This window comes from Triplophysa dalaica, chromosome 1, assembly GCF_015846415.1.
Source record: "Triplophysa dalaica isolate WHDGS20190420 chromosome 1, ASM1584641v1, whole genome shotgun sequence".
Classification (NCBI taxonomy): Eukaryota; Metazoa; Chordata; class Actinopteri; order Cypriniformes; family Nemacheilidae; genus Triplophysa; species Triplophysa dalaica.
In genome coordinates this window covers 34,475,552-34,503,419 of record NC_079542.1, presented here as the reverse complement: position 1 = coordinate 34,503,419, position 27,868 = coordinate 34,475,552, and the positions used below count along the sequence as shown (strand labels likewise).

Below are 27,868 nucleotides of genomic sequence, written 5' to 3'. Positions count from 1 at the left end.
TCCGGAGGTCCCGAGTCCGGAGGTCCCGAGTACAGAAGGTCCCGAGGCCGCAGGTCCCGAGTCCGCAGGTCCCGAGTCCACAGGTCCCGAGTCCGCAGGTCCCGAGTGGGCAGGTCCCAAGTCCGGAGGTGTCAAGCCCCATATATTTTTTTGGGGGGCGCCATGGGGATGTGACGGTCCGAGCGGCCAGCCCGGCCGCAGACTCTCCCCAGAAACCGGCTCCAAGCCCGGTCCAGCAACCGGCACCAAGCCCGGTCCAGCAACCGGCACCAAGCCCGGTCCAGCAACCGGCACCAAGCCCAGTCCAGCAACTGGCACAGAACGCTGCCCAGCTGCCGGAGAGCGCTGCCCACACGATGTTTCAGCTGATGTCCAGCCCGGCATTCCAGCCACAAGAACAGTTTCCCCCAGGACTTCCCCTGTAAAGCCCCCTGGGGCTCCGCGCTCTGGTGCGTACCCAAGGGCTGGAACTTCCCCAACCAGCCCTACCCCTTCTGGACTTCCGCCCATGTTTCCTTGTTTGTCCCCACCCCCCTCCCTTGTTTGTTATTTTTATTATCCCAACCCTTGGATTATCTTGTCGTGTTTGCCCTTTGTCATGTTTGCCTTGTCTGTCTGGTTTTTGAATGACAATTAACACTTTTCTTGGGAGCGTTTTTTTTTTTTCAACAAATGTTCCCGATGACCTTACGTTGAAGAGAGGCAAATCTGTTTCCCTTTTTCCTTCACACTCAAATATGATGCATCCTTCATTTGAATGGATCTTCTTAACAAATGAGTTTCAAACAAAATAGGCAGAAGTATCTGACGCAACAAATCGGCCGTGACTGAGTTTTTGTCAGTGTTTCATTGACTTGTGTTCATGATTGAAATCAATCCAGAAAAGAAATCAATCAACACAACATTTATTTACTTTGTTTATCTGCTGGTTTCCAGGTAAGAGCACAAGATTTACGTGAGCAGCTGGTGATTCGTTCTATTTTCATTACAGCAGATTTGTTTGTGTATAAGCTGACGTCATGATGAGGGTGGAGAGGCTGACAGTCAAATGTCCAGAGTAATGTGTTGATGTATTGCCAGAAGAGTGAAGAAGAGAGGAGGACTCTCACACTAAGTGAAATCTTCATCTGTAACCCAAGAGGTAAGTTTTGCTCATACCTCATAAGAAACTATTCTCTTCTCTATTCTCATATTCCGTTTGTCCAGCAGAGAAATGGAGAAACTCATTGATCTAATTTTACTTTGTGGTGAGTAAACCTTACATCATCATCATCTCAACATTATACATGCTGTCAGACATTCAAATCTTTAACATAAAGTGATAGTTAAAAATAAAGACTTAAGAAATGTGTTTGAATCTTGATGTAACTGATTTAAAATCCTTATTTTTGTTCAACAGCTCTTGTCTCCTTTGCAGATAGTTTTGAAGGTAATTAATTATTTTGATTATTCATATTGAAATGTATGACGATTGTAGTGATTGTTTCTGTTGAATGACAGTTCAGTTCAGAATGGATGGTTCAGAATGGACCCTGGCATTCTGAAAGCCCTATACAATTAAGTATTTAAGGAACGGGGTCATAAAATTTTTTTTTTGGGGTCTTTGGCATCATAAGGTTGGAAATACCTGGTATTTACGTCTAAAATGTGGCATTTCTATGTTTGGAAAAACAGTTTGCGCACAGTGAATGAGTCATCAAACATGTTCCCTTTCTGTCGGTCTCTCGACGTTGTGTCGAGAACGACAGATGGGGTTCGCCCTTGAGAACCAATCAACTCTGACTACTATAGAAAAGGCCAATGAAATTTGGCGAATGAAATTTGCATGCCGGGCTCCGCCCCCGGATATCCGGTATAAAAGGAAGCCGGCGTGCAGCATTCATTTACCTTTTGTTCTTCAGAGCCTTCACTCATGACTACGAACTGAACGAATTCAATGAATTCTTCGTCTTCTTCTACTGCCGGATCTACGACGTGTAGCAGCGGATCGTCCCTACCTGCAGCGACCTTCCCCTGGGCGTCTCGGCAGTTCCGAGGGTGTGAGATTTATCTAAAAGTCCTTTTCAGGACTGACTGTGCATTCTCCAGCGCGGCTGTTCTCTTTGGTGCGGAAAGGAATGGATACGATCGCTGCATTAGGTGTGTGGGCGTCCAGCACACTGAAGCAGCGTTCGTTGACACATCTGCCCGCACTGCGGGTAGATTGTCATTCAGAAGTTGCGGTCACGGGTGGCTGTCTTCCTACGGGAACCAGCCACCATTTCGTCTGCTACCAGGGCTGTGACATTTGTGGCTACGGCCCTGAGGACCACCCACGTGAGCAGCGTTAGTGATATGGGGAACTCTGCAAACGTAAACCCGCCAGCTAAGTGCTCACGGGCCGATCGCACCCCGATTCGCTTTTCTGAACGTTCCCCAACCGGCGGTGGCATACCGTCCGGATTCTCACGCACACACATCGAGAACGACATGTCCCGCTGTTCTCTTGGGTGCGGCAGGGGACTGACACGATCGCTGCATTAGGTGTGTGGGCATCCAGCACACTGAAGCAGCGTTCGTTAACACATCTGCCCGCACTGCGGGTAGATTGTCATGCAGAAGTTGCGGTCACGGGTGGCTGTCTTCCTACGGGAACCAGCCACCATTTCGTCTGCTACCAGGGCTGTGACATCTGTGGCTACGGCCCTGATGACCACCCACGTTCCGCCAGGCCAAGGCGTTGAGAGAGCCCCACGAGGGTAAGGCCGGCCTGGGTATAATGCAGGATCTCCGTGCTGCCGCTGACAGCGCTCTACGGGCGACTAAGGCGGCGGCACGGGCCCTGGGTCGGACGATGTCCACGGTAGTTGTCCAGGAGAGACACCCCCGGCTATACCTTGTGCAGAAGAGTGATACCAAGGAAGTCCGCTTTCTTGATGCACTCATCTCGCAGGGTGGGTTGTTGGTAAAGACCGTCGAGGACTGCCCTCAGCAGTTTTTGACGGTGAAGCAGACAGTGGCAATTAACCAAATTTTTCTCACGTCTGCTTCCCTGCAACCCAGGACCCCTTCGACATCGATTCCAGTTCCTGTGCCCCCACAGGCAGCACCCCGGAAGCAGAGGTCGAGGGGGAAACCTCCACCCCGTCAGCAAACTTCTTACGAGAAGGGACACTGACGGGAAGACTCCAGGGAGAACAACATCGGGCCCGAACCATCACAGCCACGGCTCTGATCGGTCGGTACATGACGACTCCTGCCTCATCACCAAAGCCGGGCCCTTTTCAGGGCCTGGCGCCCACTTACTCACAGAGTTTTTCGGTCTCCCCGGGTGTACTTGCAGCCGATCCCACACTCCACTGGACTGTGCTCAGCGAACCGACCTCATGCCCTGGCGAGGCGTGAGGTCGTACACATACGACAGCTGTCACCACTCTCAAACCGACAGTGCGTGCCATTGTCCCGCCAGGCAGGTAAAAAGGCGGAGCCATCCTTCCCTCCGGGGACCCCCCGCGACAGATGGTTAGCTCCGCCAGCCGACGAACCACCCCCCGTAGAATGAATGAAGCAGACTGTCCCCTTGGTCACCCTGTACAGTCCCTGGGATCTCAAGAGCTGCCCACACTGTCTCGCTGGCTAATGCGGGTGGTCCGTCTTGGTTTCTCGATCCAGTTTCCCAGAGACTTCTGGCAAAACAGGCATCAAGTTCGTCCAAAATCAAGACGTTCAGTGGGTCACAACCTGCACTTCATCATTCCCAAGAAAGACGACGGGTTGCCATAGGTCTGCGTACCCTGAACAAGCACCTTCACGAGTTGCCGTTCAGATGCTCACGCAGAGGCGCATCCTGACATCTATCAGGTGTCAGGATTGGTTTGTGGCATTCGACCTGAAGGACGCTTACTCTAATGTCTCGATCCCCTCGACACTGCCCCGTTTCCATGGTTCGAGTTCGAGGGGTGGGCATATCAGTACAGAGTCCTCCCTTGCGGTCTGTCCCTGAACTATCTCGTGAGATCTGTTCTGTACACAGAGGGACCTGGTGCTCCGGCATCTAGATCGATTGGGATTTCAGGTCAACCGAGAAAAGAGCAAACTCTCCCCAGTGCAGAGCATCCTCTTTCTCGGTATGGAACCAAACTCTGTCACCATGACGGCACAGCTGTCCGCAGCACGTGCCCAGTCAGTGTTGGAACTGGAGGCTCCTGGGACACATGGCATCCTCCACGGGGGTAATACCCCTCGGGCTGATGCACATGAGACCGCTTCAACACTGGCCACAGAGTCAAGTTCCGAGGACAGCGTGGCACACCGGCAGCAGGCGCATGGTGATGACGCCCTGCTGCCGACGCACCCTAACCCCTTAGTCTTCCATGACCTTCCTCCGGGCGGGGGTTCCCCTCGGGCAGGTTACGAGGCATGTCGTGGTGACGATGGACGCCTCGCTGCAGGGGTGGGGTGCAGTGTGCAACGGGCACGCAGACGCGGGGCGCTGGACGGGCCCCCGTCTGCGCTGTGCAATTGCCTAGAGTGGTGTACGCTCACGGTAACTAACACAACTTGCCCGACGCCCCCTCCTGTGGAGTTAGCAGGTGATCCGCTCCCTGCGGGCCACACACATCCCAGGCAAACTGAACCAGACAGCCAAAACGCTCTCTCGTCAGTATACGCCTTGCGGAGAGTGGCGACTCCACCCCCGGTCCAGCTCATTTTGGGTGTTGTTCGGACAGGCACAGATAGACCTCTTTGCCTTCCATGACACCACCCATTGTCTGCTTTGGTACTCCCTGACCGAGGCCCCCCTCAGCACGGATGCCCTGGCGCACAGCTGGCCGCGGGATGGGCGGAAGCACACCTTCCCCCCCCCAGGAGCCTTCTTGTACAGACTCTGTGCAAGGTCAGGGAGCAGGAGCACCAAGAGTTATTGGTTACACCACACCGGTCTAACCGCACTTGGCTTCAGAGTTGATGCTCTGAACAGCGACTCCCCCTGAACCATTCCCCTGACAGAGGACCTGCTCTCTCAGGGGAAGGACACGTTCTGGCATCCCAGATCAGACCTCTGGAACACCCATGTCTAGTCTCTAGACAGGACGAGAAAATCCTGAGATGGCTACTCCCCCTCTATGGCTGAGACCATCACCCAGGCTAGGGCCCCATCTACTAGGCGGTCACACGCCTCTAGACGGCGCCTCTTCTCGTCCTGGTGTCTCTCTCTCTCAACGAGAAAAGACCCACTGAGGTGCTTGATCAGGATTGTTCCCCTTCTCACGAGACTGGAGACTAACATCTCCCCTCCAAACTGAAGTGTATGTATTCGCTATCGCCACTCATCACGACTCAGTTGATGGAAAGTTTCTAGGGCAACTCGACCTGATCACCAGGTTCCTAACGGGCGCGAGAGGGCGGAATCCGCCTCTTCTCCGCTCCATACCCTCTTGAGAGTATTGTGTATAATTCTGATCATATTCTGTGTACTATGGGGCTTTTTATTTACCCCGATTATAAAGAAGTATTCATAGGAATGTTTGTAACAAAGACGTGTTAGTAGATCAGAAATCACATTAACTTAGAGATGAGTATTGGAGTAGATCAGAGAGTAGATCAGAAATCACATTAACTTAGAGATGAGTATTGGAACGATAAGATTGTTTGAATGATATAATCAATACATTTATGCATGATTCTTGACTTTATGAACTATTTTAATCATTTTCAGTAATACAAAATCCAGGGATGGTGTGAAGGCCAGACCCAAATAAATTATAGCACAGCTCATTTTTGAAAAGCCAGATGGCACAACTTATTTTTTAAAAAATTAAGTCAAGGTTGAGATTCCACTATTAGACATGAAACCTTGTTGCCTAAAGATAATGGTGGCAGACAAGGACAGTTAGGATGATAAAAAATAAAGTTGATAACGGGTAATTACCTGATTGGTTCACCTTTGAAAAGTTTCACTATAAGTAGAGGCTGGAAAACACCAAGTTTTCAGATGTTTTGGGGACTTGGAACATCTCACTTTGTTTGACTTGTACAAATAAAGTTGAAACTTTGACACCTGGACCTTCCTTGTCTGAGCAATTTTTTGAGCTAGAAGATCAACATTTTCCACAACATATTTTTGGCGCCCAACGTGGGGCTGGGCAGAGGCTGAAGGCATCGGACGACACCCGGGGGCGAATCATCCGGCTGACTGCACAGATCAGGTGAGCATGCTTTTGCTTAAAGTGTAAATTTTTATATCTGTGTGGTCTGCCGGAGGTGAGTTCTGGGTAGAGTTGATGTCTATAAAAAGCTTCTCCAGTCTAAGAACTAATTGACACTAATATTGCAGGAGGGCCCCAGGTCTCAAAGTAAAGAATGAACGAAGGCGAATGAATGATGTCTAGACATAATGTAAATAAGTGTTACCTGTTTTGAGAAGGTAACGGCCTTTAGTGAGTGGGCCATGTAAATAAGTGTTACCTGTTTTGAGAAGGTAACGGCCTTTAGTGAGTGGGCCATGTAAATAAGTGTTACCTGTTTTGAGAAGGTAACGGCCTTTAGTGAGTGGGCCATGTAAATAAGTCTTACCCGTTTTGAGAGGGTATTTGCCTGCTTGGAGAAGGCATGTATTTATTGTGAATTTACTGCAAAGAAGAGAACCACGTGGGGATGTAGAATAGTTCTGTTTGTCTGTGTCAGTGTCAGTGTCTAAAGAAATGGAGAGAGTAGGAAGGAGGGGCTGCTGGCCACAGTCCCAGAATGAGCGGTGACTATGTGTGTGTGAGAAAGCATGTGTAAAGGAGCAAGGGAGAGAATAGATAACTATAAAACTATAATAAGTAAAGCTTTTTATTTTAAAAGGAATGAGTTTAAGATATAAATAAGAGTTATGAATGTATTTTGGTAATAATTTGATTATAGATAATATGATACTTTGAAAAAATAAGAAAATGTCATTGTATGCTGATATATTGTGACCAAAGTAAAAAAGAATACGAGGTGTATAGGAGACGATCAGGGCATTGCCTTGTGAGAGCTCATATAGGACAAACACCCAGATAAAAGAAGGTGATATATTAGGGATGATCACGGCTGAAAGGCTGTGTGAGAACCAACATAGGAAAATCACCCATGGTCACAATATGATGCATGTACTGCATTTTTTCTAAGCATATGGAATAATAAAAGATACGATAGTAACAAAAGTTATAAAAGCAGAAATACTTTGAGTCTAGATCTGAAAGTATCTGATTTATTAGTCTCAACCAAATACATTTTTAGTTGAGCTGTAAGAGTATTCCCCCTGGGAAAAATTGAGTCTTATAATTTCTAGCATCAAGTTTTATAAAACTACCCTTCTCCAATAGCTACTGTGTTTTATTTTTATTTTATTGCACCATTGGAGGATTAACATTGAGGTTTTTGATAATTACTCTTCTTATTGATTATTATAAAATGGTATGAAACTCTCATTGCCCATATTGATCAATGATCTTAAATTAATGGTTAAATTTCATGTCTTAAACTTTTTCCCCATTGGTGATTTTTGCTTTATGTTGTTTTTATTTCAGTGCACTGCATTACAGTTGCATGGCTGAAGAGGGGCCAGGCCTTGATTATGAAAGAAGAGAGGCCTTTCATACTAAGATACTGACCCTAAGAAAAGTACTTTTTGAAACTAAGGGAATTGGAAATCATTTTTGGGAAGAAGATACATACATTGATGCCCAGGGGATAGAACAAATTCTGTTAGAAGAAAGAAAAGACTGGTACCTGAGTCAACTGACAGAGATTCGAAATCTAGAAATTGCCCAATCGGAGTGGCCTTACATAAATTGGGAAGAGATTGTTAAAAATTGTTGTAAAGTAAATGTATTGAATCACTACCTGAATGAAGTCTGTGCTTACCAGCATAACAGATCTAATTGTCCCTCAGGTCTGACTGCGAGAACTTTATTGGTTCAAAGGATCCCAATTGGTAGGCTCACAGGGGCTTACTTTGAGATAGGAGAGCTGCAGGGGTTTTCCTTAGGGCGAGGACAAACTGGGCGGCTTATTGGTTTCCCCGAGGTGAGAGTCTATGCAGAAACTCGATATGTAAATTGGACAAGCAAGATACTGTGTACTTGGAATGAAATTGGAGAAGTGGTTCCTCAACAGTTTGTGGCAGTATCTTTGAAAAAATTGGTGATGGAAATAGCCCCAGAGAACCCTAGGTCTTGGTTTGCACCTTAATGCTTAAATAAACAAATGAAAAACATTTAAAATCTCTGTATTTTCACTTTATAATAATACATTTAAGAATAATACTGATTTGTGCATTGTTTTAAGTATGTCATCCACCCCTGTAGATTTGTTGGGGTCCAGATACCCGGTATGCAAAAATTCAATAGAAAGAATATCTAAAAAATGGGCCGCAAGAACCAAAAACTTGAGAACAATATGGCCAGAAAATGGTACCTTTGATGTAACAGTGTGTGAGGAAATGGAGGGATTAATTAAAAATTATAAACCAAAAGACAGTAGCAAAAAACGAGAAGAAAAGAGAAAATTAGAACAGGAAGTACTCAACCTGTTCAGAAACGAAGGAGTTAATTTCCTGAAAAATATGAGAAAAATAAGAGAAGTGTTAAAAAAGGATGATGAGAAGAATGAAGAAAACTTTGAGAAAATGACTCAGCCACCTCCCTATGAACCTCCCAGCCAAAAGTTAGAAAAGATACAAACATCAACCCAAATGCCAATGGTAGCAATATCAGGAGATGTCAAAATAGAGGGGCAGGTAGAAATAGGTACAGAATCACCTGATAGAAGGGAAGCAGAAAAGAGAAAAAGTGACAGGGCTAGTCAACAATCCCCAGTTTATAGAGACCCAGAAGATGAGGAAGGCAGAGGTGCATGCAGTCCTGATCCTTATAGAGAACTGGCAGAGGCACTGAAAAACATGACAAAGAGACGTGAGGAGACCTACGAGAGTATGACAGAAGATCTAATGCAAATACATACAGATTCTGCACATGCTTTAAGTCAAGTTTCAGGCAACGCCTCAGAAGAAGAAGATGAGGAAGAAGACGATGCCGTAAAAGCCAGTAGCCAAGAAAGGACACGCCAGCCAGCGAGCAACCAAAGAGTCCGTTCGAGAGCGGCCACAAGAAGTCTGCCAAAAGGGGAGCGAAAGCTGGTCACAGGCAGTCTCTATCTCCAGGATGCAGACCTCGAACCGTGGCCACTGCCCTGGACCCGAACTCCAGAAGGGAGACTGAGAAGATCTGCAAGTACCACCCTCCTTCCTGAAGCCACAATACCGAAGTCACGCGGCACCAAAGAAGGGAAGCAGTTCCCCATACTGATAAAAGGGGCTCAAGCACAATACGTGCCATGGGCATCTCAAGACCTGGATGGACTGGTTGCACGTCTACCAAACCTAGATGAAGGGGCAGGCAAGTGGATAAGGATGCTGGAGGAGGAGACAACAGGGAAGCTATTGGCATTGGGGGATATCAAAGCACTCCTTGCCAAATGCGTGGGAAGTTCCAAGCTGAATGAACTTTTAAGAGCAGCACACATCCGAGCGATTGACATCCCAGATCTTGATGGACACCCATTCGACAGATATAGAAGGGATATATGGCAGGGGTTACGAGACGAATTTCCCAATCGCATCGATCCCAGAGCACTCAAGGGAGAACAGATGGGAGAAGAAGAGAACCCTGCCACATACATACAGAAACAACTGAGGAAGTGGAAGCAAGAACTTGAAAGAGATCCTGAAGAAGACTTATTGATGACGACATTGTTCAGGAATGCTGTTGTTGATGCAATGCCTCCGCTAGTTAAGACCAAGCTGGAAGATGTAGTGGGTCTGAACTCCAAGTCACATAAAGAGTTCTGTGATCATGTGACCCATGCAGTCAGACAGTATAGAAGTAATGAACTAAAGCTGAGGAACCAAGAAAAAGAACTTCAAAGAAAACTGGTACAGCTGCAGCTCGAAGAACTGGCAAGAAAGAAAAAGACGCAAGCCATGGTCAAAGACAAAGATGAAGAAAAAGATCATGCAGCAATGATGGCTCCAGTAAATGTCCCAGTTCCTATGACACAGCAACCGGGTGCAGTCACTGTGCAACAGATACCTGGAAGTGGACCTCAGCAGCCAGCACCTATCGTCATCTATGTGAAGCCTGAACAACAAAATAGATTTGGCCCAAGACCTGGGCAGGGAGAGCAAGGAAGACAGAATAGAGGAAGGAACTCATGCTGGGGATGTGGTCAACAGGGGCACAACAGAAGAGACTGTCCTACCAACCCTTGGAATACAAACCAGCAACAGAGTTCCCAATGGCAAGCAGGCCAACCACAACGACCTCCATGGCAAGGTCAGAGGCAGCAGCGACCCCCAGGGCAGGAAGGGCAACAGCAACCCCAATGGCAAGAGCAGAATCAACAGGGACCCCGCTGGCAGGACCAACAAAATCAACCAGAACAAGGACAACAGCAACAGGGACCAGTCAACCCATGGCGTGGTCCAGATATCGGATACTAGGGCTGCCAAGAAGATCCTACGGGGAGGGGTCAGCACCCACTGATAACGGAAGATGCTGACACAGAACCGATGCTGCAGGTCAATATTGAAGGCAAGAACACACCAATGATGATAGACACTGGAGCAACTTATACCTGTATAAGTTCAAGGCATGCCTCACACCTCCCCATGTCTGGCAAGTTCACAAAGACAGTAGGATTTTCCGGGCAAACGCAGCTAATTCCAATAACGGCTCCAGTGCGTCTGAGGACAAAGGACAAAGAAGTAACTCTGCCTATTTTAGTATCAGAGCAGACCCCTGTTAATCTGCTAGGGAGGGACGCCCTATGTAAACTAAAGCTACAAATATCATGTTCCCCTGAAGGTATTTACATAAGCAGCAAGGGAGTTAGGCAAATGGTAGTCACAGCCCCCCAGGCCAATGCCTACTGGATAGGAGATTTAGAGGAAGAGGTAGGAAAGACAGTGCAAAAATGGGAAAAGTTTGTTAAACAACAACTAAGAGATCCTAAGCTACCTGAATTAGAATTCCACTGTACCATGATATATGACCCACTGAGAAGAGTAGACATAGAGAAAAAGTGGTTGCAAGAAACAAAAGACAAGAAAGTTCCCCTCATTTCACAGCACATAATTGTAGGACCACAAGGAGCGGCATTACAAGTTGACAGGAATGATTTTATTAAAGAATGGTTCCAGATCCCAAATTCAGTCCCCCATATAACATTATATTTAGAGCAGGGAAGTGAGAACAAAGAAATAGGCCCAATGATGAAGAAAGCCAAGGGAATACAATGGAAAAGCACAGACAACCCCTTAATTTTTATTTCAGCAGATAAACATTTCATGAAAATTGCATGTGCAACAATTATGCAGGGAACTCCTAGAGAGGTGGAAGTCAATAATCAGAGAAACATGAGTTCGGAAATCATCCTAGAAAAAGAGATGAAACAAACGGAGCTAATTGAAGAAATGGAGCAATTAGTTCCGGAAAAATTGTGGTCAAAACATGACACAGATGTTGGGCTGATAAAATCTGCTAGCCCTATAGTCATTAAGACAAAATCAGGGGCTAAGTTGCCACACAAGTACCAATATCCCTTAAAACCTGAGGCAATAAAAGGCATCAGAGGTACTATAGAAGGACTAACCACAGCAGGAGTGCTGTTTGAGACATCCAGTCCTTGTAACACCCCTATATTGCCAGTTACCAAAGCGGATAAAGCAAAATGGCGCTTGGTGCATGATTTAAGGGCAGTCAATGACATAGTAGAAGATTGGCCAGCAGAAGTTCCGAATCCTCACACCCTGCTTACAAATGTGCCGCCTGATGCTAAGTATTTTACAGTGATTGATCTGTGCTCTGCCTTTTTCAGCATTCCATTGGCAGAGAGCAGCAGGCATTTGTTTGCCTTTACTTATGAGGGGAAGCAAATATCCTATACAAGGGTCCCTCAAGGGTTCCGCCATAGCCCTCACATATTTAATCAGCTGTTAAAAGCTGATCTGGAAGATCTAGTACTGGACAGTACACTTCTCCAGTATGTGGATGACTTGTTGATCTGTGCCCCTACACTTGAGCAATGCCACAGAGATTCCATTAAGGTTCTGACTAAATTGGCAGAAGGAGGACATAAAGCCTCCAAGACAAAGCTGCAGTATTGTCTTCCCCAGGTAGAATACTTGGGAAGAATAATTGCATATAAAACCAAAGCAATATCACAAAGTCAATTGGAAGGAATTAGCAAAGTGCCGCTTCCACAGACTGTTGGTCATATGATGACATTCCTGGGCATGACTGGATTCAGCTCAGATTGGATAGAGGATTATGCAATCAAAACTGCCCCATTAAGAGCCTTAATGAAACAGGCAGGGCAGCAAAATCTGAGAACCACACTAACATGGAATAATGATGCGACAATAGCATTTGAATCCATTAAAAGAGAACTGCAAAGTGCTCCAGCTCTCACAAGTCCTGACTATACAAAACCCTTTCACCTCTATGTAGCTAACAGAAAAGAGGGATATGCCTCTGCAGTATTGATGCAGGAGACTTGTAAGGGGAGGGGAAAACAGCCCATTGCCTTTTATAGTACAAAGTTGGACAGTGTAGCACAGGGGTATCCTCCTTGTTATCAAGGACTTGCAGCTGTATATTATGCTTATGAGAAGGCTTCTACTTTGACCATGGGATACCCTGTGATAATATATGCACATCACAAGGTGGTTGAAATGTTGGAACAAGGTAGATTTGTTTTAACACAGGCCAGAACCCTGGCATATTCAGCTCTTTTGACATATCCTGATGTAACATTAAAATATTGTGCTACTGTAAACCCAGCAAATTACATACCTCTGGATAATGAAGGCACGCCACATGATTGTGTGTCTGAATCGTTGGCGTTTACCCGTCTTAGACCAGATTTAGAGTCTACGCCCATACTAAATGCGGCGGCTGATTACTTTGTAGATGGCTCCTGCTTCAGAGACCATTTAGGAAATCATGCTGGTTTTGCTGTGGTCAAACGAGAAGGAAATGAATTTCTTCCTGTAATTTCTCAGCAGTGTGAACAGCCATGTTCAGCACAACTGGCTGAGTTGAAAGCCTTGACCACAGCTTGCCAGCTAGCAAAGGGGCAAGTTGTAAATATTTATACAGACTCTGCATATGCTCATGGAGTTTGTCATCTTTATGGAGCAGTTTGGAAACAAAGAGGGTTCAGGAAAAGTGATGGTTCCCCAATACAGCATGCTGAGCAGATAGTACAGTTAATTTCAGCTATGATGCAACCTAAACTCTTGGGTATTATTAAGTGCCAAGCTCACAAAAAGGGAAATGACTTTGTAATACAAGGAAATAATGCTGCCGACGCAGAGGCCAGAAAAGCCTCAGGGTGCCAAGTTGCTGTAATGGCCCCCATGGTGTTAATACAACCCGAGCCCCGAATTACAGACCTTGCTCGCATACAAGAGCAGGCAAGTGCTGTTGAACAATCAGTATGGCAGCAAAGGGGGGCCACAAGAGATGTAAATGGAGTATGGCGATCTCATGAAGGACTAATCATTGCACCACATGTTCTATTGACTGTGTTAATTTCTGAGACACATGGATTTGATCATTGCGGTCGAAATGAGATACTGAGAAAAATCAAGCAACAAGGATATTGGTCACCTTATTTGCAAGCGACAGTGGATGATTTTCTAACAGGGTGTGATATTTGTGCTCAGAACAATGTGAGAAAAGGGACTTCAGCACCTATAGGACACATCCCTGTACCCGAGGGACCTTTTAAACACTTGGTAATGGATTATGTCGACATGATCAAGTCAGTCAGAGGGAAGAGATACATGTTGGTGATAATAGATAGATTCAGCAGATGGGTGGAAGCTGTGCCATCATCAGACCAGGGCTCTGGGACTGTGATAAAGTTTTTGACGAGAGAAGTGATTCCCAGGTTTGGAATTCCCTCTGAGATCAGTTCGGACAACGGCTCCTCATTTATTCAAAGAACTGTAAAAACTGTCTTGCAACAGTTGCGAATAAAACAGCGGCTAGGGTGTGTCTACCATCCCCAATCTCAAGGAATGGTTGAGAAGGCAAACGGAACCTTAAAAGCAAAGATTAGTAAAATCTGTGCAGACACCAAGTTGAACTGGGTAGATGCCCTACCTCTGGCACTAATGAACTATCGCATGCAAACTAACAGGACTACAAATTTGACACCACATGAGATGCTCACGGGTAGGCCTATGCCGGTGCCCTACTTAAGAGGCCCATATGATGGACCGCCTTTGGAACAGCTGCAAGTTGAGTTAAGAACTTACATGAGACAATTAACTGCTATACATGAGGCTATATCTTCACAGGAGCAACGGCGAGGGCCTAGAGAGGACGAAGAAGCTCCATGTGCAATCGTACCAGGAGACAAAGTGTATCTAAGAGTCTTCAGAAGAAAATGGAATGAGCCAAGACGAGAGGGGCCCTACACAGTCACAAGAGCAACACCAACGGCAGTACAAGTGGAGGGGAGTACTACCTGGTACCATCTGAATCACTGCACCAGAGTACCACAACTGCGACGGCGAGATCCTGAGCAACCTGACGAGGAAGCCGAGGACCTATCGGAGACTTCAGACGAAGGTCAGAGCCAAGATGATAGTCAGAGAACCCCTGAGGGGATTCCAGAGTCCGCGCCAGAGACGCCGAGGGCAACTGAGGGACCGGAGCAGCTCCCACAGCACGAGCCAGAGCAGAGGACACAGCAGGAGGAGCCACACCAGGAGCCAGAGCCGGCACAGTCAGAGCACGCATCACAGCCAGAGCAGGAGTCCGACGAGCCAAGACAGAGCACAGAACAGAGACACCCGGAGGAACATGCTATCAGGACTTTATACGATCCTGACATACATGGGGAACATAGTGCAGCTCGAGATAGCCGCCATAGACCAGAACCAGACACCACCCCAACCGCAACAGGCGCCGGTGAACCACGGCCGGGCCCAGGTCGGGAGGGAGATGCAGGACCTTATGGTCACGGTACTACTCTTGATGAGCTTGGTGCAGACCATACCACAGACCGAGAGTTTGCCAGCCCAGAATTATCCGACGAACAACTACTGGCAGAAGAGTTCCCAACAATTGACTTGTCAGCACTTGAATGGACACCCTACGAGTTCAACATGTGATGAAGCGCCCCAGTATGAGAGACTTTGGGACATTGCTGTTCAAAATGAATGGTACAGGTGGGCACACTTCACAGTGGACCAGTCGTACATGGATAGTTGCGTGTTTTGCACCCCGTCACCATTGAGCAAACTGTTCGTTGTACCAAACCCATATGATTACAGACATTGCGCTGGACATTATGCAGGGCACTGCAGTGCCAAGAGAAACACTGTTCCTTTTTGCCATGCAGAATGTTTAGCCCTGGCAGGCCGTGAAAATAGGGAACGTTACTATGCTCATTCATTATGGGGAGAGGAGTGTATGGATATTGATGTGAGGATCCCAACAAATATGATTGAAGTTCCCGCAGTTTATGAAATAGATTATACATTGCAGTACGAATGTTACAATAGCACAAATGAAAAAGAGGGCAATAATGTGGGAATTTTTGAAGGGAATTGTATAACTATTTGGCATTTAGATAAGACTATGAGAGGGCAGCAGGGGATAATAAGACAATGGAATAATAAATTTGCTTCCGCTACAATTTCAGATAATTTCACAGTGATAGGATGGGAAAATTGCCCAAAAATGACAATAGGGTGGCCCTTGATTGAATCGTATGAAAATCAGGCTAATGCTATAGCTGATTACTTTTGGGTTTGTGGTGGAGGCAAACTAAGACCAACACTACCAAAACACTGGAGAGGATTATGTGCAAGAGTAAAGCTAATACAAGATGCCACTATGATCACATGGGATCCGAATGAGAATGTTAAAAGTGAGCCAAAACAGAAAATAGTGAAAAGGGCCTATCAGAGTGACCCAAATGTTTACATAGATGCCATTGGTCAACCTAGAAATATCCCACACCAGTTTAAAGCAAGAGATGAAGTTAAATCTGGATTTGAGTCTATTTTTGTATGGATTACCCCAAATAAGAACACAGAATGGATAAATTATCTGTATTACAATCAACAAAGGTTTATTAACTACACAAATGATGCACTTAAAGCTCTTGGAGAACAACTAGCCCCAACAAGTAAAATGGCATGGCAGAATAGACAAGCTCTGAATTGGTTATTAGCTGAAAAAGGAGGAGTCTGTGTAATGTTTGGAGAAGATTGCTGTACTTACATTCCTAATAACACTGCCCCTGATGGATCTTTTACTCATGCTATGGAGAAGTTGAAAAACCTTAGAGATGAAATAACGGCTAATGCAGGAAGAGATGTGGCATTTGGGACATGGTTTGAGACAATGTTTGGGTCCTGGGGAAAATGGCTGACCAAAGTAGGAATAACGATTGCTGTTGTATTAATGATCTTTGCAATATTGTTCTGTTGTGTTCTCCCCACACTAAGATCGTTGTTGGTTAAGGCCACAGCTAGACAAATGTTACTGCATACAGAGATAAATGTGCAACATGACTCTGAAGCATTTATGTTAACCATGATTACAGCAATGGACAAATGTGAAGAATCTGAGACCCCTTAGCTTGTTAAACAACCAAACCAGAAAAAGGGTGCCACTTTTATTTTGCTATTATGACTCTGTTTGTATATAAGAAAGGGAGAAAGTCTAGAATTGTATTTCCTTTTGGGGCGTGTAGCGTAGTTATATTCTTTTAGATATAAATAGGTAGGAAGATAGCTGATGTTTTGTTTGTTGTTTTTGGCAAAAAACCCTTTCCCCTTGTTTTTGTTGCCCATGGCAGATCCCAAAATGACAATAAGAGGGACATGCATTATGTGTTTCTTTCTTTCTTTCTCTCTTTCTGCTACTATTATCACAATATAGAGGCCAAGACTGGGTGTGTTCCTGGGAGAGAGTTGCAGGGGATCATCAAACTGACGTCAGCAGCGAGATACAGAAGACGACAGGAGGTTAAGATAGGGTGGAAACGACGCCTTCCACTGCAGGAGGAAGAATACGCATGGGGAAGGCAACAACACTGGAGTGAGAGAGTGGTGCTACATCCTTCACGACCGTGGTACCCCAGACTACACCTAGGACCAGCAGCACGACAAATACTGGAACAAGATCCAGCGGTTCTGGCCGTAGGACATTCAGTCGCTGTTCAAGCCTATTACGACAACCTGGCTGGAATAACTATTGTCTTTTTCTTTACACAACCTGGACAACGACCAGTTATAAATCGAGCGCAGAACATTTTGACAACTACACGTCACAACTTACCTATCACGGAGTGGGAATACCAGTGTGCACATTACCCAAGAAACTAGACCTAAAAAAGGAATACATGATTGATGTCAGCTGCCTTTAAGCAGTTTGCTGAGAAGTTCAGGCCATATCATATGATCGATTCTCCACACCGACAACTACCTGCGGACCGAATAAGAAGGACATCGCTCTATTTTCCATCAAGAAGTGAATGTACTGAGAGACAGTGTTGTTATGACTTGGTGATCTCTGGTTATGTGTCTGCATTTTCAGGACAAAGACAACCACAGTCACAGATAGACACTTTGAGATTGTTACCGCGGGATGATGCTATACTGGCAGTAGGATTTACTTCAACACAAGAGGATACATGGACTGAAAGAAAACCTAGTTGGACTTTGACTGTGTACACCCAATATTTGCTTTGGCCCTCAATTAACCTACATACAGGGATTTTGACATTAAAACCACATAATTGTCATACACGATTCAAAGCGGGATCCAGGTTAAAACCAGGTCAGTGGATGATCTTCAATTATCGTACCGAAGGATACGAGGTGAATTGAACCGTAGCAGCTATCACAATGGAAGGAAAGCGACACCCATGGCATCCCAGGGGGTTTCGAGGACTGTGCGGAGAGCGAGGCATAGCTTCTATGATGTTCATTTTAACATGTGTAATAATAATACCAATTATTATGAGAAACGGCATGAATATGGATCCAAATGACATGGACGTCTTGAACACTACCTTGGGACGGGTGGACTGTGGAGTAAATGGTACATCATCTGAACATTTCTTCGGCGATCTACTGGTTCCAGAGTCTGAGTCAAAGCATCAAAAGAAAAGACGAAGTGTCAACAGCAAGATGAGACAGCCTTCCGACGCATGGATGGAACACCCCAATCCCCCTCATCATTATGCTACTAACATGTGGTGGAGGTTGACGAATCATACCGTAAGAATGAATGCTGCCGGACACTGTTATGTTTGTGCTCACTTTCCTCACAGCACCACCGGAGGGGATTGGTGGCCACATCAGAATCCCAACAACACATTTGAAGCAGCCAAGGCTGCAGTAGCAGCTGCTGGACGAAAGAAAGGCCTTGACGCTAAATTACGAGAAGAAATAGGACTAAAGTTACCCCAAATTGATGAGAATATGATGCACGACACTTGGATTCCACACCCTCTTTCTAATAGACTTTTTGCTCAGATAGCAACTGTTAAACATGTCCCTAACTATCTAGTCTGTTATGAAAGAAAGTCAGGAAGTCATGCTTTGGGGACGATACCAGAGCAAAAATGTTCAGACATCTATAAGCCTATAAGCAAATCGGTGAAACAAAGTTGTATGGCCTGTCTTCGGTATGCAGACGACTTAAATCCCCCTGTTACAACTTTCACCGTTACTCATAAAGTACCACAGCCACTTGTTACCTACCAATATCTTCTTACTTCCGAAAAAGGACGAGCAAAATGTCCATCATGCTCAACTGTGCATGTTCCTGATCGCAAGGGAACTGGAGTCGTTGAAGGATACTATTGGCTCTGTGGCTATCAAATATATTTGTCACTACCAAAGAACTGGACAGGACTGTGTGCTTTGGTTCAGTTACATGGAGGAGTTATTATCTTGCCTCATCAAGCAATGAACAGTCAACGGCGTGTGAGAAGAGGATTGTTCAACTTCCTAACAGACAGCCCAGTGCCAAAAAATCATCACATATGGACAGTTGCAGAAAAGATTGCGGTTGCATTTGCTCCAGCAATAGGAGTAGAATCACTGATGACTGGTTTGGAAATCACTAGATATGAGTTTTCTTCATTCATCAACACAACAAAACTCATGATGAAAGGAATCAAGGAAGAATTACAAGGATTACGTCTTACTGCTCTTCAGAATCGTTTGGTATTGGATCAACTTACTGCATCGCAAGGAGGTGTTTGTGCTATGATTGGAGAGACTTGTTGCACATACATACCAGACAACGATGCAGATGGACATCTCATCGAACAAGGAATACAAAATATTTCAATGCTTTCTGCCATGATGGCAAAGGATGAAGTAGATTCAGATAATTGGATATGGAACTGGCTTAACAACATATTTCCCAATTTGCATAATATATTGATGTTGATAATCTGCATTGTGGCGCCAATTCTGATGTTACTGTGTCTTTGGCCTTGCATAATGCAGGCGGTAAGGAGGATTGCTAGACCTGCTCCTCACCATCAGATGGTAGTATACTCAGTCAGAGACGATCAATTTTTTGCAATCTAATACAGAGGGCATTGTTATTAAGTAAATGGTAACAAGCAGGAGTTGTCCGTGTTACGAGATAACCTAATCGGTCAGATGGATTTCTATTTTTATAGCTTATAAGCATGTCCTTTTAAGGCAATAACTATTATCATTACTGTTGATTATTCTTGCTCACGCACACATATATTCGTTTTGAAGCACACATATATTCATTTTGAAGTACACATATATTCGTTTTGTAGAACACATATTTTAAGTAGAAATTCCTCCTATGTTAGTAATAATCATGTGTGGGACTCTTACGGAGTCCCAAAGGGGGGAATATATTGTGTATAATTCTGATCATATTCTGTGTACTATGGGGCTTTTTATTTACCCCGATTATAAAGAAGTATTCATAGGAATGTTTGTAACAAAGACGTGTTAGTAGATCAGAAATCACATTAACTTAGAGATGAGTATTGGAGTAGATCAGAGAGTAGATCAGAAATCACATTAACTTAGAGATGAGTATTGGAACGATAAGATTGTTTGAATGATATAATCAATACATTTATGCATGATTCTTGACTTTATGAACTATTTTAATCATTTTCAGTAATACAAAATCCAGGGATGGTGTGAAGGCCAGACCCAAATAAATTATAGCACAGCTCATTTTTGAAAAGCCAGATGGCACAACTTATTTTTTAAAAAATTAAGTCAAGGTTGAGATTCCACTATTAGACATGAAACCTTGTTGCCTAAAGATAATGGTGGCAGACAAGGACAGTTAGGATGATAAAAAATAAAGTTGATAACGGGTAATTACCTGATTGGTTCACCTTTGAAAAGTTTCACTATAAGTAGAGGCTGGAAAACACCAAGTTTTCAGATGTTTTGGGGACTTGGAACATCTCACTTTGTTTGACTTGTACAAATAAAGTTGAAACTTTGACACCTGGACCTTCCTTGTCTGAGCAATTTTTTGAGCTAGAAGATCAACATTTTCCACAACAAGAGCCCCTCAGAGGTTCCGATCTTCCTCACCTGAGTAAGACAGCCCTCCTGTTGGTGCTCGCTTCCGTCAAGAGGGTAGGGGACCTCCAAGCATTCTCTGTGTCCCCGGATTGACTTAAATTCGGCCCTGGTAATTCTCACGTTATCTTGAGACCCAGGCCCGGATACGTGCCCAAAGTTCCCACTTCTCCCTTCGGGGACCAAGTGGTGGACTTGCAGGCGCTCCCCACTGGGGAGGAAGACCCAACCCCATCCGTGTTGTGTCCTGGACCGCACGCAGAGCTTCAGTAGCTCTGACCAGCTCCTAGTTTGTGTTGGAGGACAGCAGAAGGGGAAGGCTGTCTCCAAGCACAGTCTGGCGCACTGGGTCGTGAATGCCGTTACGACGGCATTTCGATCTCAGAATCTCCCATGCCCATTGGCAGGGAGGGCTCACTCCACCGGAGTTTAGCCACCTCCTGGGCACTGGCATAAGCACCTCTCTAGCAGACATCTGTAGAGCTACGGTTGGGCTACGCCCATACACCTCCGCAAGGGTTAACAACCTTCGCGTAAACCCGGTGTCAGCCCACGTCCTGCGTGGCGACATGTAGGACTGGCATCCGGGGGGGCGTATGCCTGCGAAATCACCTTCCCACCCTCCAAGAGGTTGGGTCAGTGTGCTATCTACCCTTTTCTTCTTACCCAAACACATGGCTAAGAAAATTGGTACTTCACCAACCTTCCTTCTTACCCAGACACTGGTTAAGAACAGGCTTCCATCCATCACTAAGCAAGCACCTCCTGGGGGTTGGCTGGGCAGAGCAGCCTTCCCCCTTAGGCCGGGAAACCTTATGACCTATCACAGATAGTTCTAACCAGACCTGTGCTATCGGACGCAGTAACAGCCCCACCGTGGGCTGTTCCGTCTGTTATACCCTCATGACAATGGTTCCCACACATGGTAACCCATGAGCTTCCCCAGGTGGACCTACACCTCGCGGTACTACCCAGTCCGCCCGTTCCATGCGTTCTCCTCCAAGGACGAGACCATATCATATCTCCACCATATTCCTCCCCACGGGTAGGAGGTGGCCTCTGCAGCGCTTCTCTGATTAAGAATTGCGCTTTTTCCGGTGTAAACCCGAGCCGGACCGCCTCTCGCCTGTAGAGAGCTAAGGCCCCGTCCGTGAAAGGTTACCGGTCAGGGCTGTACCCATCTTTCTCCCAGAAAGCTCTGGAACCCCCCGACCACCACACTGGAAGGTTACAAGTTTCACGAAAGCTTCGAGCTGACACGCCCAGGCTTGTTACAGTCGCTTCGCTGAGATTGTGACGCGATACAGCGTTTGTGGCGTTTTCCATAGATAACCCCATCTGTCGTTCTCGACACAACGTCGAGAGACCGACAGAAAGGGAACGTCTTGGTTACGTATGTTACCTCAGTTCCCTGATGGAGGGAACGAGACGTTGTGTCCCTTATGCCACAAACACGTATCGAATTCTGCTGCAGTCGTGAGAGGATCTCAGGCTCTTCAGAACAAGAGGTAAATGAATGCTGCACGCCGGCTTCCTTTTATACCGGATATCCGGCGGGCGGAGCCCGGCATGCAAATTAAATTCGCCAATTTTCATTGGCCTTTTCTATAGTAGTCAGAGTTGCTTGGTTCTCAAGGGCGAACCCCATCTGTCGTTCTCGACACAACGTCTCGTTCCCTCCATCAGGGAACTGAGGTTACATACGTAACCAAGACGTTTTGTGTATTTAAACATAAAATGTAGAGCTGAAACATCATTACATAACTACACCCACTTTACACTGTTAGTTAAATGTTTTTAATGGTTCAAATTGTCTCAAAGTTAGGATGGTTAGGATGGCCAATTTATGGTTTGAGTCTATGAAAAAGAGTGAAACATTCTTGTTATGAAATGATCAACATTAAACGGAGCTCAGAGAGATATTTCAATGTGAAAAGTTGTTTAACTGTGTTGTTTATGTATGTTGTGTGAATCAAACTGATAGAACTCAACTCAACTTTATTTATATAGCACTTTTACAATTTTCATTGTTAGAAAGCAATAAAAAAGGAACACACACAGCAGTCTTTGTATTTATATTTTCTAGAGAAATTAGCATTGAATGGAACAACTACACAGTCCTCCACATATTCTATCTGGGCAGCTCAGAATGCCATAGATGGTGTCAGAAACGGTCAATATGATTCTAACCACTGCACTTCTACGTTATCTGAGAGTAACCCATGGTGGAGGTTGGACCTCTTGGATGTTTATAACATCAGTACAGTGATCATCACTGCTAGATCAGAAGGATATTTTGCTGAAACCAGTGGAGCAGAGATTCGTGTCGGAAACTCACTGGAGAACAATGGAAACAACAATCCCATGTAAAGTTAATCATGAAATCACTTGAACACTTTTCATTGATTGATTGAAACACATCTATAGAGATTCAGTGATTTTCTCTCTCTAGATGTGCTGTAATGACTAATCCTCTTCCTGATCACACCGTCACTTACTCATGTGGTGTACTGGAGGGACGTTATGTGAATGTGGTCATGTCTGGACGTACATCTCATCTCTCACTGTGTGAAGTTGAAGTCTATGGAACAGGTAAATTCTGACAACAACTTGTCAAAACTACAAGACCCATTCAACAAGTTGTTTATTTAATACAGTATAAACGTTAAATAAAATAATAATAAACATTATACCATGGTCCGTTTGAATACTGGATTCTGATTGGCTGGAAGGTGTGCATTTTAACCCTTAAAGGAGGCATTACCTAAAATCACAATTTCAATCCAAGCTTTTCAGATATGACAGGAAATCGTATTCTTGCAAACATCATGGAAGAGACAGAACTGAAAACGCCCCTGTTACTGAGATGACATCTGTTATTGACACCAGGCCCAGCAAACGCCAGGTTCTGGAATGCACCTATCTATGTCGACATTTATAGGTTTAACACCGCCTCCATAGTAAAAATATCACTGATTACTTCTCTAGCACCGCCCACTGGTTCGTGCGTGACAATTCTGAAGTGGCGCGGAGAGCGGGGCAAGCAATAAACAAAAATGCTGTAAAAGAAAGATTAATATTGTGCAACCCCTGGTTTTATGCATTGCAGAGGTTGTCTCCAATCTAAAGCTCTTTCGAATCGGACTGTGATTCTGTGACTCTGTGATTTGGCGGGCTCATTCATAATTTTTCAAGGTTCTATCCACCGTTTGCAAATAATGGAGTTTGTTTTGCAGTGTTTTTGTATCATTTCGGGTGCTGGGTGATATCCATAAGTTACTGGGAGTCCCCCATTTGTTTATTTATCATGGAAACTCTCGTAACATTTGAGACCCGCCATCGCGGTGATCTTTTGTCCTGTTTGCGATCACCGGTCTCAAATGCCGACAGGTACAGTCATGTATCATTAGTGCAATACAAGTATAGTCTATATAAACTAAATGCAAAGCCTTGCCATCACATCCGGGAAATAAGTCAGTGAATTTGAGTAAAATAGTCCCCTGAATTTTGCAGTGTTGTAATGTAACGGAGTACAAATACTTAAGTAGAAATTTCACGTATCTGTACTTTACTTCGCTATTTAAATTTATGTCAACTTTCACTTTTACTCCACTACATTTCCTAGATAAAATGTATACTTTTACTCCGATCTATTTCCACTCAGGATCTTCGTTACTCGTTATACTACTAAATAAAATAATCAGAAGGTGAAATGTGTGCGACTGCAATCAGGTAGGTTTGGCGAATCACTTCTCCTAGATTGCATTACGCACGCTCTGCACGCTCTATTTCAGCGTAATGCTTATTTGTTACCAAAGGCGGATGAAGCACAACTGAAACCGCCGGCGCCATGGAAGCACCATACTGGAGGTTCTCCCTTTATCTTAGACGACCACCCCAATGATAGTGGTGAACTCGGTTAACAGGGTCAAGATTATGTTATACATCCGTGGCCGTATTTGCAAGAAATGTTTCTGTACATTGGAGTGAAAGATTCTTCCTACCGGATGAAGTGCCTCTTATGCCTACCGAAAGTCACTGAAATTTTGGCATTCAAAAACTCCCCGTCCAACCTGAAGAAGCACATTGAGGCAGGTTAAATTAATAGTTGTTCAGTAAAGCCACAATGTTAACGTGATTCAACATTAGTTATCATAAGCCGTATCAGATATCTGGCTAACGTGATGGCCAGGCTAACGTCTGCTTGTTAACATTGCTAAGTAACGTTAACTGACATGGCACACATGTTAGAACCCCCTGAGCTGTTCTAAATCAAGTGTAAAACACGGCTTCAAGGGGCTTTTTGCTTTTATAAAACGGTTACTCAATTAAAATATTCATTTTAATATTTATTTTATTTATAAAATAAACATCAGAAACAAAAAATATAACACTATAACACATGTAGTCCTCCGCCAAGCAATGTAGTTCCAAAGAGGTTACCAAGCAACAAAGCAAACAAACCATCACAAATGGCAGTTGCGCAGTAAAACTTTTGTAAGCGGTCACAGCTGTATGTTTGTTGAGTAATTTACAATGGCTTCGAGCGCGGCTCAACCAATCAGAGTCAAGGACTTGAACTATCCATTTCATAAATTGTAAATGTAAGCTTGCATTGTTGATCAAAGTCACAGTGCTTTTATTGCCACACAACGAGTTGGCTGATTTTTTTCTTAGTAGAGCAGCTAACTAACTTAAGGTACATGCAGAGGGAGATAAACGATAACACAAGTACAGTAACGTAACAGGCAAAACACAAACAACAGCAGTTTGTACCAGTGAAGTTTTATTTTCTTTAGGTGTTAAGGGTGGCAGTCTGAGTGTTGTTTATAATTCTATCTTGTTGAATCAAGATAATATGGAGACATTTAAGTTAACATGTTTTTAAAAACGAAACTATATTCCCATCAGTAATGCAAATTACTGAAATATAGTTTCATAAAGATTATCTAACTGCAAGTAAGTTAAACAGTAAAATCACAACTGTTTGTGACTTTTAAATCAAAGTTCTACCCGCTTGCTTTAAAAAAAATTTTTTTTTACTTTTACTTCAAATACTTAAGTACATTAAATATCAGAAAATTACTTTTGATACTTAGGTACAGTATATTTCGGATACTTTAAGACTTTTACTTAAGTACTATTGTTAAAGGTAACTTTCACTTCTACCAAAGTCTTTTTCTAGTACGATACTTGTACTTCACTTGTACTTTTCTACAGAATACAAAAGAAGATATTTTGAAAAATGTTTGTAAGAGCACAGCATCCCATTCAATTTTTTCGAAGCCAATGCAAGTAAATGGGGGGCTGTTAACAGCAGTATTGCTTTCCTGTTGCTCAGTGGTAAGATCATTGCGTACGCAAGGTTGTGGGTTCGATTCCAGGGGATTGATAATACCTATGTAAAATTTATAGAATAATGCAATGTAAGTCACTTTGTATAAAAGCGTCTGCCAAATGATATTCCAGTGATATTCCCGTACATTTTTATTTCAAAAGAAATCCCATGAAGTGTAAAAACTGTAACCATAACGCATATTTATATCCCTTTCTAAAATAAAAAAAACTTGTGCATAGACTGATATTTTTCTGATGTTTATACTTTGGAGGGGTTCGGAAAATATAAACTGAGGATTTAATATGTTGGTAACAAATACGTTACCCGATAATTCACATGTCACATCCATAACGCTCGAATTGCCCAAATTAATTTAAAGTTTTTTAAAGTTAAATGTATAACAAAATAAAGATTAATTCTGTGTTTTTGATGTGTGAAGAATGAGTACATCAGGCCACAGTTGATCACTTCAAAACACCTGTGATACAATCCAGACAATGTACTCACATTAGACTCTACAAGTGTTCTTCTGTTCAGCTCATCAAACGTGAACATGATTAGTCATATTTTAATCTTCTGATAATATTATGACTGTATATGTAGCTGTAGACTGACTGATCAACTGTTTTTGAATCTATATTTTCTAGAGAATTTAGCATTGAAAGGAAATGCTACACAGTCATCCACATATTTTACCTGGATAGCTCAACATTCCATAGACTGTATCAGACACAATTCAGAACCATACTGCTCTTCAGGATCTAATACTAACCCATGGTGGAGGTTGGATCTCTTGTATGTTTATAATATTAGTACAGTGATCATCACTGCTCACGTTTGGCCTGAAGTCAGTGGAGCAGAGATTCGTATTGGAAACTCACTTGAAAACAATGGAAACAATAATCCCATGTAAAGTTATTCATGAAATCAATTGAACACTTTCATTGATTGATTGAAACACCTCTATAGAGATTCAGTGATCTTTTCTCTCTAGATGTGCTGTGACTCCTGATCTTCTAACTGCTAACACCATCAGTTTCTCATGTCATGGGATGAATGGACATTACGTTAATGTGGTCAGGTCTGGACGTACGGCAAATCTCACTCTGTGTGAAGTGGAGGTCTATGGAACAGGTCATTTCTGAAACAAACTCCTGTTTTGTAGAACTGATAGATTTGAAACGTGATTTAAAAATTTGATGTATCGAGTCATTACTCAGAAAACGGCTTTGTGTGACATACTCTATTCCATAACATTTTTTTGGCATTATATCAATATTGTGTTTATTTGATTTGTGCTGTGTTTTTATTTACTAATTTATTTACTGTGTTGTTAATACGTATTGATATCAGTTAATCTAAGAGGATGATCAAAACAGATTTTAAAGTTTTTTTAAGACCATTTAGACAATATGGTCATCTATAACACGTTTTCAAATATTTTTGTTGTGTAAATTGTTGTGTGTTAGACTGAAGTTTTTATTGGTTCATTGGTGTCCACTTTCAATCCTTTGTTCATATGAGTGTTAGAATTGTGCTTTCCGTGTTTCAGTTCACAAAAGAAAAACCTTTTTGAGGCTGAAGTTTTCCTCCAGTGGTGATGTAGCTGCTGAGAGTGACAAAATCCTCCAACAGGTGAGAAAATGAGTCTTAAAAAACAAAAACATGAAAATGTACACTCCCGTCTAAAATGTGCAGTCACGCTACTGTTTAATAAATCTGGTCAATGTTTATTTAGGCAAGGCAAGGCAAGTTTATTTATGTAGCACATTTTATACACACGGGCAATTCAAAGTGCTTTACATAAAATGATTGACAGATCTTCCCGACCTTCACAGATGCGGCTGATCAGTCGGTACGGGACATCCTGCCTCGTCACCAAAGCC

The 27,868-nt window shown here is 43.9% G+C and overlaps 2 protein-coding genes across 2 annotated transcripts; both read left to right on the top strand.

Annotated features, from left to right (window-relative positions):
* The first annotated feature begins 5,443 nt into the window (after window positions 1–5,443).
* On the top strand, window positions 5,444–10,653 carry LOC130413003 (uncharacterized). Its single transcript, XM_056737903.1, has 2 exons — window positions 5,444–6,188; window positions 7,539–10,653. The coding sequence occupies exon 2, from the start codon at window positions 8,300–8,302 to the stop codon at window positions 10,508–10,510; it is 2,211 nt and encodes a 736-aa protein (XP_056593881.1). The 5' UTR covers window positions 5,444–6,188; window positions 7,539–8,299; the 3' UTR covers window positions 10,511–10,653.
* A 25-nt stretch (window positions 10,654–10,678) lies between these two features.
* Window positions 10,679–20,572, top strand: LOC130411831 (uncharacterized). The gene has a single exon (XM_056736787.1). The coding sequence runs from the start codon at window positions 10,679–10,681 to the stop codon at window positions 15,194–15,196; it is 4,518 nt and encodes a 1,505-aa protein (XP_056592765.1). The 3' UTR covers window positions 15,197–20,572.
* The last annotated feature ends 7,296 nt before the right edge of the window (window positions 20,573–27,868 follow it).